This window comes from Ctenopharyngodon idella, chromosome 23, assembly GCF_019924925.1.
Source record: "Ctenopharyngodon idella isolate HZGC_01 chromosome 23, HZGC01, whole genome shotgun sequence".
NCBI lineage: Eukaryota > Metazoa > Chordata > Actinopteri > Cypriniformes > Xenocyprididae > Ctenopharyngodon > Ctenopharyngodon idella.
In genome coordinates this window covers 13,314,585-13,331,700 of record NC_067242.1, presented here as the reverse complement: position 1 = coordinate 13,331,700, position 17,116 = coordinate 13,314,585, and the positions used below count along the sequence as shown (strand labels likewise).

The 17,116-nt window shown below is 36.3% G+C and overlaps 1 protein-coding gene across 13 annotated transcripts in view; it reads right to left on the bottom strand.

The window, feature by feature from the left end:
* Positions 1-17,116, bottom strand: part of tnikb (TRAF2 and NCK interacting kinase b) — a 65,863-nt gene that overhangs the window by 40,055 nt on the left and 8,692 nt on the right. For all 13 annotated transcript variants that reach the window (XM_051882627.1, XM_051882634.1, XM_051882632.1 and 10 more), the window contains exon 2: positions 15,137-15,202. In XM_051882627.1, coding sequence (XP_051738587.1) covers positions 15,137-15,202 — 66 coding nt within the window. The remainder of the gene's footprint in view (positions 1-15,136; positions 15,203-17,116) is intronic.

The window sequence follows — 17,116 nt, the reverse complement described above, 5'->3', positions numbered from 1 at the left end:
CATTAACAACTTCAACCGCTACTGGAAAGTATTAATGAGTGGAGAAACCCAGACAAACCCCATGGCTATATAAAAATAAGAAAATCACTATGTAGTGAACTTTCGACATATTCAATCAAACCATGGAGCCATGGCGTGATGTGCACAGAGTTCGAATACAGCTCATGTCACTTCTTGATCCCAATATGAGCATCTAATAACTAGATTTTTACTAGTGGTTGACTGCTATATCGCCACATTTAAATTATTAGCATTGACCGATAATTGTCGGAATCGTGACTTAGTAGTATAGTATAAATCTGTTTATTATACAGGCTTATTTTTCCGAATTCAAATTAATTTAGTAAATGTTACACAAAATATAAATTGAACTGCAGCATGTGTTATTTACTATCTTTAAATTAAAAAGTGTAATATCTTATATACCAGCTTTATATCAGCCACCCTGCTCTCTAAAACGGGGCAAAGGCGGAGTTTGTGAGAAGCAGCATTTACTGTGAAACGAGCCACTCTGAAAACACAGTGTTATTTGAGTGTATTTCAGTTTTATTTTGATTTGTGCAGCCCTATTTGTATATTTTAATGTTACATTAGATTTAAAGGCACAATATGTAATTTTTCATCACTAGAGGTCACCTATTCAAAGACGTAGCTTGATGACGTCGAGATTAATCATGGGAGTTGTAATCTTCACCTCACAACCGGTGGAAAAGAATCTGATGGGACTCGAGCAGAAATCATGTTCATAGATGAGATTATTAACGTTACTGTAGTATGAAGCAGAGCAGGGCCGAGTGATGTGAGAGCAGAACGAGGCCACTGGAGAGACTTAATGAGAGACAAGCGCGACACGCAGCTCGAGAGCAGCGGAGCATTTATTATGCCACAGTCGCCGCTTCCGTTTCTTCCAGTCAAGCGTATATGTGGGGTAACACAGCACTGTTTTATCATTAGATACATTTGAGTGTGTTGAAAATGATGTTATAACGTTACTCTGTGCATTCGCTCAGTGGCTGCTATGAGACACTTCTGGCACACTGCAGTAAGCTAGATCGATATAACGCTGCATTCACACAGAGCGTCGGTGTTAACGCTTCTCATTTACTCTGAATGGGTGACATCATGCCAATAGCGCAAACGTTAGCCACTACTTAAAATTATTTCTCTAGATTTAAACATTCTTGGAAACATCTGGGATAATGTATGTACACAAGTCAACAAAATATATAACACTTGTCTGGTGGTTTTTGGATATTTTAATCCAAGAGTCTTACGTATTGTGCCTTTAATTATTAGCTTTATCAACTCACGAACCCCCTGAAGTTCCCTCACAAACCCCCAGGGGGGTCACTGGTGATTGCCATGCTATGTGTTTTAAGTGGTTGCCAGGGTGTTGCTATGCAGTTGCTAGGGTGTTGGCTTTGATATGGCTTGGAAGGGAGCTTGTGAAATGGAAAGACATGTTGACTGGACTAAAATGTGGGCTAATTTGAATACATCTCTGACAGAACACATGAGCCAATCATCATAATAATCCAATCGGCTAATCGTAATAAATTATGCTGGCATATTAATGAATCAGATGTGTGGAAATGGTGAATGGGTGCATGTGTGATGGATTTGCACCCTAAAGCTCCACGTCTTTCCTGATGAGAAGATTCACATGGCCAACTGCTAACTGGAAAAACCATCTGGCATCCTGACAGAGATTAACTGAAAAGTTCTGGATCCTTGACGTATAAGATAAGACTGTCCTCAACTGCCATGAGCCATAAAAAAAGCAAGGCACAAATGTGCCAACGGTGCAATATTAGTGATAAATAACTACAGTATGTTCAGAATGGAATATTAACATACTGCATTAACGTATATGCTGTATACCGTCCACTATTTTTAGAAACAAAATGCAAAACAGTACGCAAAACAGTATGCAACAAAAACTGTTTCAAACGGCTGTTACATGACTTCTTTACATCACGTTACATTTTGAAAATAAATATGGTTATTTTGATAAATATATACAGCAATTTTGCAATTTTATGTTGCTGTTAGAGCACAAACAACATCTGCAAAGATACAACGATCAAAGTTCAATGCAAAGGGAGATTTTCTTTTAAAGAATTCTGTTTAAGGACTACAACAAATGTCTGGTAGAGACTACAACAAGCTTCTTCCTGGGTTTGTGACATCACTAACCCTAAAATTTACATAAACCCTGCCCCTGGGAACATGAAACAAAGTGGTGAGGCCATGTTGGGCTGCTTCAGAGAAGAGGAGGAGTTGTTGTAGTAGAGTGTTGTTGCCATGCCGTCATTTTACGTCGGACTGCTTCACAAACGAGGATCAATTCAACGCTGGATTTGCACAAAAGGTTAACATGATGGCACATGCTAGTCGATGAGTTGAATCAACTCCACAGCAACTACATAAATTTATTCACTAACCATTCAGAAATGTCCAGTTGCATTCTAAGAGTTGTAACTTCTTGCTGAGTCTCTCCATCAGTTTCCGACTCCGGTTTGAACAATGTAAGGCTGAACACCGTTACTGACAATCGTCATTTTGGCTGCGTGAGATTCTCCAGCTTTTTTGTTGTTGAGAAGCGCGAGCTGTTAAAGCTCCTCCCTCTTCTAGAAAGCGGCCAGGAGCAGCAGCTCATTAGCATTAAAGGGACACACACAAAAACAGCATGTTTTTGCTCAAACCCAAATAGGGGCAAATTTGACAAGCTATAATAAATGATCTGTGGGGTATTTTGAGCTTAAACTTCACAGACACATTTTGTGGACACCAGAGACTCATCTTGTAAAAGGGGCATTATAGGTCCCCTTTAAGTAAAATAGGTATTTGAGATTTTAATGCCATGTCAGCAACTGATGCTATTCTCATGGCAATAGTTGTTGATAAAAGATTAAGAACACAGAACGTGTTTTTGCTTTAAAAACATGAGATGCGGGCAGTAAAATGAGTCAAGAGATGCGTTTTTTTAAAAGTTGAACTGATTTTAATTTGAGCAGCACATTTTTAGAACGCCGTGTCATACATGTCCGTCTAGCACGTTTACATAGAAAAACAATGGAAAAGTAGTGCATTGGAATGGAAAAAAGCATTCAGTGTATACGGCCCCTAATGTATATAGTGCACATCTGCAGGAGGTAATCTGGGTTTTTAATACAGAAAAAATATGCATACTGTATTTATTGTACTGCATTACACAGTTTAAAAACATAGGATGTTTTATACTTAAAAAGATTAGCTTTTTCATACTTATCTGCAGACAGTTTTTATAGCCTATGTGTGATGGATGTAAATGCTTTTACAAGCCAAACAGATAAGCACACTATGTGGTCACAGAATCCTTCTAATCTAGAATGGCAGCTGAAATGCATACTGAGGTCTGTTCCTATTATATCTGAAATGACTGTAAATGGCTATCGGAGAGCTTGCGGTATAATGCATTGTAACTGTAGCCGCAAAATGTTGTCAGGAAGACATTGCTGTGCGGTTTCATCATCACAGAACAATCCAATCATGAGAACTAAGACGGTATCTGCAGGAAGGTAGGGAAGCCAAACAACAGCAATGACAGTCATATATATTGTAGAAGTTGTGAAAACGGAACAGTTATTATTGTACAATCAGGATCAGGAAGTCATTTGTCACTGCGGGACTGGTGTATGTTTGTACCGCTTAACGGTAGACACAGGGTGCCAGTGCAAAAAAAAAAAAAAAAAAAAAAAAAGCACAACGCACCACTTCCTCTCCGTAGCCTAGCAACAGGCCTGGAAGGCGGAGGAGGTTTGTGATTTTCACACTCTTCTACAGACAGCTCCTCTTGTTCCTGAGACATGTGACCTAGCATGACCCTCTCAGCTCAGTCTCTGAGAGAGCTTTGGAGGGGCCAGAATCTCTTCACTCATCTTCCATTCAGAGAACAGTCTTCAAAAGACCACATGCCCTGCAGTCACTTATGGAATGCAGGAAGTTGGTGTTTTATTTAGAGCCTCATTGTGGAAGCTTCCTTATTTAACCGTAAGCTCTGTGTTTATCTCATAATGCATGGGTGAGAAGAACATGCTAAGGCATCACTGAAAACGTGGAACCAGATGTTTGGGTACTTTAACTTTGCAAATTTGCTGCTACAAAGCTAGGGTGTTGTGGGTGCTTGCCAGGGAGTTGGTATGTAGTTGCTAAGATGTTTTGAGTTAGAGATGTGCAAAACTACATATATCAAGTCAGTAGGCTGCCTGAAGACTAGGGCTGGGTTATTAAAAAAAAAAAAAAAAAAAAAAAAAAAAATGATCTCGATTTGAATTGATTCACATTTTAAAGAACCGATATTGAATATTGATTCTTAAATCCCAAGAATCGATCTTTCAGATGCTGATTTCAGTTGATTAATGAACAAAACTTTGTTGCGTGCCTCCCATAAATCGCAATAAGCTTCGTGCTTTGTTACTTCTGAAATGAAACAGTCTCAGCTTTCAAATTCTGCATGTCAAAAGTCAAAGGTGGCAGCGTGGTGACCATGTGAAATGTTCATCTCTTCCTCTTTACTACAGCACAAAATAAACACGATTGAACATGTTGAAATATATAGTACAACTTACCGAAATACGTATCATGTCTCTTGTAATTGTGTCATTAGTGTTTCAACCGCAGAAAGACGTCAATAAAACAGCTTGTAAACTAATGTTATGTAATATTACATTTACCACAGAAAAGCCATTCAATGTCCAAAAACTAGTTTTATCAGGTATAAATTAGCTTTAGAGAGTAGCATTTTGCTAAATATACACACTATTGCGTATTCATTGTATTTTTACTTAACCTGTTCCTTAATATTTAATGTTTGAAGAAATCTATCATGTTTTTATTACAGCCACCTATTAAAACGTTGCAACCCCTTCAGCCGTGACTTATTCACGATACAGCACTAGCCTCGAGTACTTTATTGCTTTTATAAAACGGTTACCACACAATACAAATATTAAAGCCAAAAATATGTTTTTATGAAGTAAACTTTCAATAAAAGCCTTCTTTCTGCCGGAAAAAATAGTCCCTGACCGTGAACAGCAACAGAAGTTACATTATTACACCATTAGATGGCGGCAAAGACTGTCTTTATGAGTGTGGCACTCAGTAGCGAAGACTTTTACATTGAAAAGACTGAATTGTTGTGAACACGGAACAAGTCGCAACTGACAAATGCTTTGACTAGCGCTGTCAGTCACGGGAAAACCCCTTACCTGTTAAAAGGACAAGATAATACATCAGACATTTAAACAGATTTTTTATTATGAACATATGACTGACCTGAAGGAAAAGGCTAAATCTGAATGCAAGTAATAAACTCGCTCACCTTAAACTTTTTCTCATAATACTCATCTACATAATACAGTAAGCTTCAATGAACAATATCAATTGAGAACATACAGTTTACGTTGCTAAGAGTGGTTGCTAAGGGTGTTGTGTAGTGATACACAGAACCGTTCGGTAAAGCGGTCTATTGACCAATCAGAATCAAAGACAGGAACTAATCGTTTTATAATTGTCATTAAAAACTTATAACTCTAATATTATTATTATAAAAATTTCACTATGTGTAATTTAAATGCAAGTAGCCTACAAATCAGTTAATTGTAACCATTAATATTATAGTGATGTACCAACTGGAGTTCACTGTATAGTTTACTGGATTAGTTGGGATTGAGTTTTCTTTTTTCCCTTGAGGAAATTTGCCATGTACTGTACCTGATAAGCCACATCACGTGCCCATCACGTGATTTTCTGTGAAATCTGTCATCTCAAACTTGCAGACTGGTTCTGATTTTCGGCAACTAGTGCCAACTTGTCTACACTGTAAATAGAGGCAAAAATCTGGGCAAAATCTGGTGTATTCAAGCCTGAAAGGGAGCACAACAAAATTGAATAGAATGCAGGGGGTCTTGAGACACATTTAAAAGTTAAACTATTTTTAACTTGACATGCCGTCTCAAAAATGCAATGCTCAAAGGCCAAAGATGTCCTTGTTAATGTGTGTGGCTGTAGTGATGGTGCTTTAAAGGGGATGAACTTAAAATATTTTTTAGAGGGGGTTTTACAGTGTAAGCTGTCTAAAACACAGCTATCTAAAGCACTACTGCTAAAAACAATCAAAAAAGAAATCTAGATGAAACTGTCACCTCGGCCACCTCGTCAACAAGTCGCATAATCTAAGGTATCATTCAAGTTACATGTCAAAATTCAAAGGAATAATTCATATTGAAATAATTCTGTCATCATATACTCATACTCATGTCTTTTTTGAAAACTTTATGACTTTTTTCTTCCAGGAAAAAAAAAATGTTTTGCTGAATGTCAGAGCTGCTCTATTCTAATACACGTGACTTAAATTTCAGTTTGTTCCTCACACAAAGCTCATCATATGTTTTCAGAAGATTTTAAATATATCGACCAATTTTATAATGCTTTGATTATGCATTTTGTAGCTTGACAGCCCCTAAAATCTTAAAAAGTGTGAAAAGAAAACTCAGAAGCTTTAATAAAAAAAAGTGTCTTTATTTCCATCTTTCTCCTTCATAGCAGATTTCTCTCAAAAGCAGTGTCATGTGAGTGGGAGATGAGCGCTCCCAACACAGCACATCCTGACCCAGAACCTATTTCTTCTAATACAGGGCACGTTTTTAATGGCTTTCTGGATCTCCCAAGATGGCGCCCCACCGGAGAAAGGGCTGTGTGGGACTTTTTGCAGGGACTCAGAGCAAATCAAACTCCTGAATTTCCTTTAAAGTCAGCATGAAATTAAGTTTTCTAAATGTATATTATAGACAAAAAAAAAAAAAAAAAAATCTAACTTCAAAATGTCAACTGGACCTTCTGGTGAAAACACCAGACTTATTTCTGTTGATGTATGCAGGACTTTTTCAGTCATTTAATCTGATTAAACCTTATCTCTGCAAGCTCATCTTCATCTGCCTCCACTTTTCAGTGCAACAGACACATTTAAAAAAGTCCAATCAACGACGATAGATAGAATTAAGTCCCCACACTACATTTTTTCTTTTCCGATAATCCATTACGCTGTGATGTACGTCAAAAATTAATAAAAATCTGTCACTACTTCAGTTTCATTGTGACTAATGATTGGTTTACCTGCATCTAGTCAAATATAATGATCAGTACTTCTCAGATGCTGATCTGTTCTTGCAGGCCAGTGAGGCCATAACCCATGACCCTTGGACTAATTAAACCGCCTGCCAGCAACGCAGGAGTCCAAGAGTTCAAAGAACCCCTGTTAATAAGAATAAGAACACTCAGCAACCATCTCTCTTTCAAAGTTGACCCAAATTGACAGATCTGGAGGCTGAGTAATAATGTGAATATGAGGCCCTGTTTCCAGAATCTAAATTAAAGTACAAAAAGTACCATGTTAAGATGAACTCTGCAAACTCCAACAGAGATGTGGAAACATGCTGCTACAGACCTACAGAGTGAGGACATCTGTTTAACAAGACTGACTAAAAAAAGAAAAAGGTTTTGCTATGGACCAGCAAATCTGAGCTTCTAAGCAACTTAGTTCTAAAGAAATTACCCTCAATTTATCCATGATGCTTCAGACACCGTGAAATTGGTGTAGGGTAGTGCAGTTGATTTAGCCAACTAATTCTGTACTGATGGAAGCCTGAGGACCTTTTCTGTAGTATTTGGCATTGTTTAGTTATTGTAAAATGTGTGTTGTTCATGTTCACACGTCAATAGGGTCAAAATATGCTTTTAATATTAAATAAAAATAAAAATAAAAAAAAAACACTAACAAAAAAAAACAGTTAAAGGGGACCAGTCAGTTCTCACCACAGTTTTAAAAAAATGCTGCAAAAGTGGAGGGGGAAGAGGGGAGTCTGACCACAGAGCTTCCCACAAATGCACTCTGCAAATTACCATTACACACGACACAATATATGCAATGGTTTTGTAAGCTCACCAAATTACACAAATACACACATATCCTGTGACAGCTATAATTTAATGCACAAATAAATGCACAGCATTTATTCTGCAAGGAAAATATATATGAACACGCGGTTGCATCTCTAACAACCTTTGAGGCTTATTTTTATAAGCCGTTTGATCGGTTAAAGGGTTACACTCACATTGTTGATGAATCATGTTTGTGTAGAAGACTCAGGATCTATTGAAGAGAACTTGTGACGTAGAAACTCTTACAAACACTAATTTTTGATCTATTAATGCATCTCTCACTTACTGTATGAGATCTCACTGTTCGAAGGGCCTGTCATAGGAAATGAATGCATGCTGTTGTGAATAATTAAGCGAGGCGTCTTCTCATAGGATAAGGACACGCAGTCTCATGAATAATTATGAGACACCGATGAGTCATCGATTTACTATAGCGCAAGAAAATGTCAGGCACGAAGACGAATTTAACCCTTAAGTTAAAAATGATTAAAATGAACTAGTCTTCTCCTACAATCAAAACTAACAGATGGTAACATTGTCTTCTATGATGTTCAACACACATAACTCAAAATTTGGTTTAGGGTTTCATGACCCTTTAATATTTTCCTTTTCCTTTAGTGTGTAATGTATCCGTTTGTATACGATCTGCAAAGTTACAGAGCTCACTGTCCCACAAAGTGAGTGAAAAATGGTAATATTGTGATATTAAAATTTATTTGAAATTGTACATTTTTAAAAATTACATAAAATAAAATTACAATTAAAAAAAAAAAAAAAAAAGTATTCTGTGATGGCAAAAACTCTCAGAAATCATTCTAATATGCTAATTTGGTGCTCATTTTTGTGAAAAATGTGATACATTTTGTTAGGATTCTTTGATGAACAGAAACATTTTTTGAGATAGAAATCTTTTGTAACTATCAATCTCTTCACTGTCGTCACTTTTGATCAATGCAATACATCCATTGAACTGAATAAAAGTGTTACAAAAAAATCGTACTGACTTTTGAAAGATAAAGTATATTTTTATTTATTAAATAAATATGAACAAACTTTTATAATCAGTGACTGCAGGAAAAAAAATGAAAATATATGTCTGAACTGACATTACAAATCCACTAGTACACTGAATTAGCATAAACAAATTTTGTATTCCACTTAGCCCATAATATTCACAAAGATAAATAATGACTGATTTCACATTAACAAGAAAACGAATAGGAGTTATAAACCAAGTATTCACATAATGAAGCAATTCAAATCAATAGCCTGACTCAAAGGGGGAGGCTTGTCATCTCATATCAAAAGTCAAAAAAAAAAAGAAAAAGAAAAACTATTCATCAATGCATAAATACCACGATTCGTAATTTCACTGACTCTATTCTTTCTTTTACACTAAACATTCAGTCAATCATGGCTGATTGTGACCTGAATGTGACTTCACCAAAGCCACCAGTGTCATCTACAGAATGTCTAATTTGGTTCAAAAAACTACTCTGATTACACATATATGCCTGCTGTTCTAAATAATATCTGAATTATGAAAGATGACAGGAGGATGCTCTTGTGCTTTTTAAAAACTCCCACACGTAAATGAGCAAGTGTGTTTTATATTCATTTTTATATATATTTGAACTGATTAGCCCACGCAAATCCGGTGCACGAACACTACAGACTGTGCTTTCTTGTTGGCTTACCAGACACATAAATGTACCTTTACAAGGTAAAATAAAAACTAATGCTAACTAAACTAAGCCATTTATAGTGGCTCTATTACAAAATGTGAACCTCTGTTAATTTGGGCTCAGACTACCCCTTTGTCCAAACTATGGTAACTAGGAGGAAGGACAGAGGGAATGTTTGGGAAACATGTTTGCCAAGGAAAGCATGACTATTACTATTGCTATTGCTCACACTATTGCTAAGTGTTAATATTCGGTGAGTAACTCATCCTGTACAGTTTGTGTTACAGATATGAATTATACCTCCAATTGTGTGGCTTGTTAGAGGTGCACTATTACTTCTGATTTGCGATAAACAGGAAAACAATAAAAATGGGAAAGAAATTCCATAGATTTACATTAAAGAAGGTTTGGACATCAAGCAAACACCCAGTAAACACTCAGCTAATACTCAACTAATAGCAACACACAAGCAACCATATTTCTTTGAATAAGCAAGCGCCATTCTAAAAAAATTTTTTTGGTTTATTTTCCAATTCGGTTTGGTGGCGTTAATGGTGTAGACGTGACACACTTTAGCGTGAATTCACGAGACAAGCACAGTTTTCATTTCTGTACTGACATATTTCCTTTTGAAACAGGACAGATCACAGGGCTTCTTTTTTACTTTATTAGTGATTTGCACTGTGTATATCGCCACCTACTGGACTGGACTAATTTTCTCTTTGTTTATTTCCTTTTTTTCTTTCTCTTCCCAAAATTTATTTGCCTTTTTTAGTAGCCAACAGGGGTATAATGGTACACAAAAATGATGGTTTAGTACGTACCTCGGTTTTGAAGTCATGGTTCGGTACGGGTTCGGTACAGCAGGGTGAGAAAACAATTTTTTTCTCTTTTTTGTAAACAATATTTGACTGAACAAACTGTGTCTGTCTTTAAATTTATTCAGTTATAATTAATTTTCTTAGGGATAATAAAAAAAAAAAATAATAAAAAAATAAAAAAAAATCTCTCTCTGCTAATGCTGTACACTATTAGGGAGCCCCTACTTGCACATTACTATAATAAAGGTTGCAATCAACAACAGAGCCCAAAGTATTAAATTCAGTTGCTATTTATTTTTGGATATAATCATCAACACTCAAATACTAATAAAAAAAAATGCATGTATTGTAAACATGTAAATTAAAGATTTTGCATTAACGTCTGTTTCTCCGATTCGTTGTTGAAATATAATCATTTACACAGTGGCTGTCATGACTTGTTTTCATGAAGTATTTATTTAGGCCTTACTTAACTTAAATAACAGGTTAAGTAAAATATAGGCTACTATAGTGCATACATTTAGCAAAACAGTTCATTTCTCTAGTGAACTAACAAGCTGTTGACATTGAATGGCTTTTCTGAGGTAAATGTAATACTACGTGACATTGTTTACAAACTGTTTTACTGACATCTTTCAGCGGCTGTTTTACTTTGAGCAATTACACAAGATATGATACGTTTCAGTAAGTTGTACTGTATCTATCAACATACCTTCATGTTCATTCTGTAGTAGTGAAGAGAAAGGGATGATCGCGTTCACTCGCGCTCCGCACTACCGTTTGAACTGAGGCGCTTATACAGCGATCTGTCACGCCACATCAAAAAGTGTAAAAACGGCATTTATCGTTTGAATTTCGTGATAAAATGGACAGAATTTGAAAGATGGCACTTTGTTTCTTATCGAAAGTAACAAAACACAGAACTTATTACGATTATTGGTGGTTAATGCTGGTTAAAAGCGGTTAGGCTAAAAAGCATTATTGTGCGCGCCCCCTTCTGGATTGTAGTGTGGATCGCCTGTGATTGACTATATTCGTCGTCTAACTGCATGAACCGAACCTTGACGTCCGTACCGTGGAGGTTCGGGATGAATACATGTACCATTACACCCCAGTAGCCAATAGGCTTTACTTACTTTAGAGTGCAGGATGAGTCATAAATATATTTGTCTCCAGAACAGAAGGATTGGTTTTTAAAATGCATATATCTGCTAAAAAAGTGTAAACGTCTAGAAGATACTATGCTATGCTAGATATGCTATGCTTTTATGCTAGATACTATAGCATAAAAATTGACTTAAAGCTAACATATCTGTCGCAAAACTTTTTGATAAACACCAAGATTCTAAAACAACTCTGAAATTACACTGAAAATATGGTTTATGAGCAGAGGAGTTCTTGGTAACGGTATGAGAACACGCGTCTTAAACGGCACATTAATAAAGAAAGAAAGTACAGTGAAGCTGTGATTCAGCTGACAGTTTAGCGAATTCCACTGCCTCACATGATTTTTCATTTTTCTTCTTTTCTTCACGCCGTTTCTCTTTCACTCTCATTAACACATGCTAACTATACACGAAGGGTGCCCGTTCGATTAACTGAGTTAATCTTTTTCTGTCTTGCATCAGTCTCATTTTTTGTCACAACAATCCATTCATGGGAGACTACAGGAAAACAAATCTAGCACCTGATAGGATCTGACCCCTCCATACAGCTTCACAAGTGGGCGACACCTCAGAATCACACCTCCTACAGGTTTTCTCAGTATACTGACTGCACTCACACAGAGATCTCAATGTCAACCCCAAAAAACTTCTGCAAACTGTGGCTTTTATCCGAGGACTCTAACATGACTATTACAACCACATCCTCTTTCACTTTTTACATTTGTCCAATAACTCAATATGTATGTGTAATAAATTCTTATTCAAAAGCAATGTTTATCTAAAACTAAAGAAGTCTGCCATAATTTACTCACTCTCATATTGTCTCAATCCTGTATGACTTCAGTGGAACACAACTGGAGAAGTTTGGAAAAATATTCTGCTACATACACTTCAAAATCATTGAAAACTTTGGGGCCGGTAAATTAAAAAAAAAAAAAAAAAAAAGGAATTAAAAGCTGTTCTCTTGAACTTTATTCATCAATGACATGTTTCTTGAGCACCAAATCAGCATATTAGAATGTTTTCCGAAGGATCGTGTGACTGAAGACTGGAGCAATGATGTTGAAAATTCAGCTTTGCCATCACAGGAATAATAATAATTCAATAATTCAAATAGGAAAGATAAATTTAAATTGTAAGAAAAATCGAAAAGAGAACTAAACACAATTACAGAATGGTAAAGAACTGCATACTACTAGTGCACTGTATTTGAAATTGTCCGAAGCAATATTATAGCCTTCTGCAAGGTACGTGTGTATAAGTGCATAAGTTGTGTGCAGCATCTATCATTTTCTATCTATCATTTTCACAGCATCAGTTTGCATTTGTTTTCAAAAAGAAAGGAGCAGCATGAATATTCTACCATTTCCTTTTGTGTTTCACAGAAGAAAGAAAGTCATACAGGTTTTAAAATGACGAGGATGAGTAAATGATGACAGGATTTTCATTTATTTGGGTAAACTAATCCTTTAAAAGTACTGCATTATGACACTGGGTGAGACTGACAGACTGCTTAACTGCTCCAGGCATTAGTTTTTGATTGAATCTTTGATCAGTGATCTCTTCATTTCAAAAAACAGATCAATAGTATTTTCCTTTTGGCATGCATCAGTCATACCCGAATTAGCAGTCTGATCACTGTGGATGAAGACCAAAGGAATGTCTTTTCACCTTCAAAACAAAAAAAGAAACACCAAACCAAAGAACTTAAAAGTTCAAGCATTCCAACCTGTTCTGAGTGTATCAAACTGTACAACCCAACACAATGACCGTCTGCAACTTAAACCTAATATTTTCATTCATGTTATTTGCATACCTAAACCTTACAAATCACCCCGTTCAAAAATTCACCTAAAGGTTGGCCCACACTAAAAGATTTTAAAAATCTTATCAGATTTTCAAAATGAGACCACAAACATAACGATTAAAAAAAAAAAAAAAAAAAAATCATAGATTTAACAGTTTTGTTCACACACTGACAGATTCCATTCACAAACATAGAAGTGTGAACATAGGAAATCTCACAAAATCTCTCACGGTCAAACGTGACTTTAGAGTAAACAAATATGGCGGACAACGGGCAAGACCAATTGGCGATAAAAGTGTTTGGACTGCTTTTCACAGAAAATTCAAGGAAAAAAGAAGAAAAAGAGTGCATGCGTGTTTGTCCTTGGGGTTCCCCTCACACAACAGGATTTAAAGGGTTAGTTCACCCAAAAATGAAAATTCTGTCATTTATTACTCATCCTCATGTCGTTCCACACCCGTAAGACCTTCGTTCATCTTCAGAACACAAATTAAGATATTTTTGATCAAATCCGATGGCTCAGTGAGGCCTGCATTGAAAGCAAGTTAATTAACTTTTTTTTTTTTGCTAATTTACACACCCAGAAAGCTACTAAAGTTATATTTAAAACAGTTCATGTGACTACAGTGGTTCAACCTTAATGGTATGCAGCAATGAGAATATTTTTTGTGCACCAAAAAACAAAAAGACTTTATTCAAAAATATTTAGTGATGGGCGATTTCAAAACACTGCTTAATGAAGCTTCGAAGCTTTACGAATCTTATGTTTCGAATCAGTGGTTCGGAGCGCGTATCAAACTGCCAAAGTCACGTGAGCCATTAAAATTCCAAAACACTTATGATGTAACGAAGCCTTGTTTACTGAAATCACATGACTTTGGTGCTCCGAACCACTGATTCAAAAAAAAAAAAAAGATTCATAAAGCTCCAAAGCTTCATGAAGCAGTATTTTGAAATTGCCCATAACTAGATATTGTTAAATAAAGTCGGAATTTTGTTTTTTGCCACAGAAAAAGTATTCTCGTCGCTTCATAACATTGATTGAACAAGATTGAACCACTTTACTAACATGAACTGTTTTAAATATAACTTTAGTACCTTTCTGGCCGTTTGAAAGTGTAAATTAAGTTGCTTTCAATGTAGGCGTCACTGAGCCATCGGATTTTATCAAAAATATCTTAATATATGTTCCAAAGATGAACGAAGGTCTTATGGGTGTGAAACAACATGAGGGTGAGTAATTAATGACATTTATCACGCCTCACACCACAGGAAAATCTGATAAGATAATCTGTAGAACCATCAAGATAATCGGGACTTTACCTAGGACTGTCAGAAGGGGAGAATTGGGCCCAAAATCGGCCTGATTATCTTGTAGAGTGTGGGTGCCTTAAATCTCTTTTCAATTGAAAAATCTGACTCACACACACTAGTTTTTGAGCAGGTAATGGAAGTGGGCGAAGGATCTTTCAGAGAAATGGCAAGAAGTATTAAGAAAACACATGAGTCTTGACATGCCTGGACATACCACACGTATGACGCAAAAGCTGCTGAGGCACTAACAGGTAAGTACAGATCTTTGAACCGAGGGAGAGGGAAAACATCTTTTTGAGACTGAACTGGATATATCCACCCAATCACACATATCATATCTTACTAATAGTAAAACATCATTACCTTATATACTTGTCCATAGGTCCCATTTCCCACAAGCTCCACCAGCTCAAATATGCCCGCAGGGTCCTGAGGGAGGAAAAAAAATAATAGAAGAGGAGATTAGCTTGCATTATCCTGTCATTGAACATCAAGGACAATCACACATACTGTATACACTGAGGTCATCATAAAGGCTGATACTGCAGCCATTAGACCTAACAAAGCGTGTCAATTAAAGTTAAATATCTGTTTACACACTGAACATAAAAGCCTATTAAGGTCTCTAGTGAGCCAAAACCAGAAAATGTTTTGAAACAAACTCTGAGGTTAACTTGGAACCGATTTCCTGCAAACCAAAACAACTTAATTTCTTTTTTTTCTATAATTTTCAAATCTCAAAAGCACATAAAGTTACCGGTTACCAGTGTGCTGTAATGCATGAAAATTCTGCCTTATTGGAAATGTCTGCAATCATGACTGACTTTGAAATTATTAAAGATATTATTAGCACAAGAACCAATAATAATAATATCTACCTGACTGTGCCGTTTCTATTAAAAGTGATGCAGGAGTGGGAATATAAAAAGCCAACAAGACTGAAATCAAATCACTCTGACGTGTCATTTTCATTTAATAACTCTAAAGCAGTTATCAAAGCTGTCAGAGTTCAGTTCAGCTCCAACAAGCACAAAATAAGCACAACCAATAAATAATGCAATACACCTGGTACAATAAGCAAGACATGTTGCCATGGTAATCTGACAAAAGCTGCCATTCATGTCACCAGAGGGGTAATTTATGAAATATGGTTCAGTGAATTCACAGAAAATACACATAACCGCTAAAAACAAAATGAGGGAATGAAGCTAGTGGAAAATGAAGTTTGAATTCAGGTTGATTTAGATGAATGTAGATGGATTCAGGTTTATTTAGATAAGTTACTGAATGGGATATTCAGAAAGGACAAGGTGGCATGTAATAAAAATACAGTCGTAACACTATGTTTTTGGGATACTACCATGACTCTTGAAGAAGGGCTGTAATCTACAAAAGGTATAATTGGACAAAAGGTCCATTTTGTCAACCCTCATCAGCGACCCTGTCTTGGGGTGCCATAAAGGCACACTCGACCAATGAGAATCTTAGTGAGGCGGGTCCAAATGTACTTTGTGAAATCCAATTCACTGTATTCCCACTAACTGTCAAACACTCCATCATAGTCTCTTATAAGTACTCTAAATGCCATGGTATGAATAATATGATAGTCATATTACAATATAGTAGGATATATCAAATGTGCAATTATCACCTTCTGATCAAATGGTATTCCAGTAAAAATATCTAATCATTCACACAACAAGATAAACTTAGAACATTTCTGATAATATATCATGAATTAAGTTCAGTTTTTATACTCAATTGACCCTTCGCCAGGAGTTTGATTGACAGGCGATCTAACCAATCATAACGTCGAATCCGCCATTTTGACCGACAAAGCAGTCAGGGGGGTTAGCAGATTAATGTTCTTTTTGTACCATTTCTTTTCTTAGGTTTCTTTTCTTATAGTTTAAATACTCTAGAATCAAAAGACTCAAACTGACAGGTGCATTATGAATTGCAGCCAGAAGGAAGTATGCTGCCTTGGAATAGTCTGAAATAAACATGAATTTACAGTGAATTAAAGGCAAGCGGGTGCAGGCTAAAAGTAGAATGACACAGTAGGAGTCAGTTATAGTCAGCTCAGATTCTTTAAAACCAAGCGTGACTTCTAACACCCAGCCACAGAGTCAGTGTGGGAAGAATGAGGTCAGCACAGCACTCAGCGTTCGGACAGAGACCTTATACTCGACGTCACTGCTGCTAGTTTCGAGCAGAAACCTCAATTTCTCCACTGCTCTGAAACATGACCTTCCCGAAATGACACAACTGCACTGTCACTGTACCTTCTTCCTTTAAAAAATAAAAAATTATACACTCACATTTCCATCTTACTTAACTCTT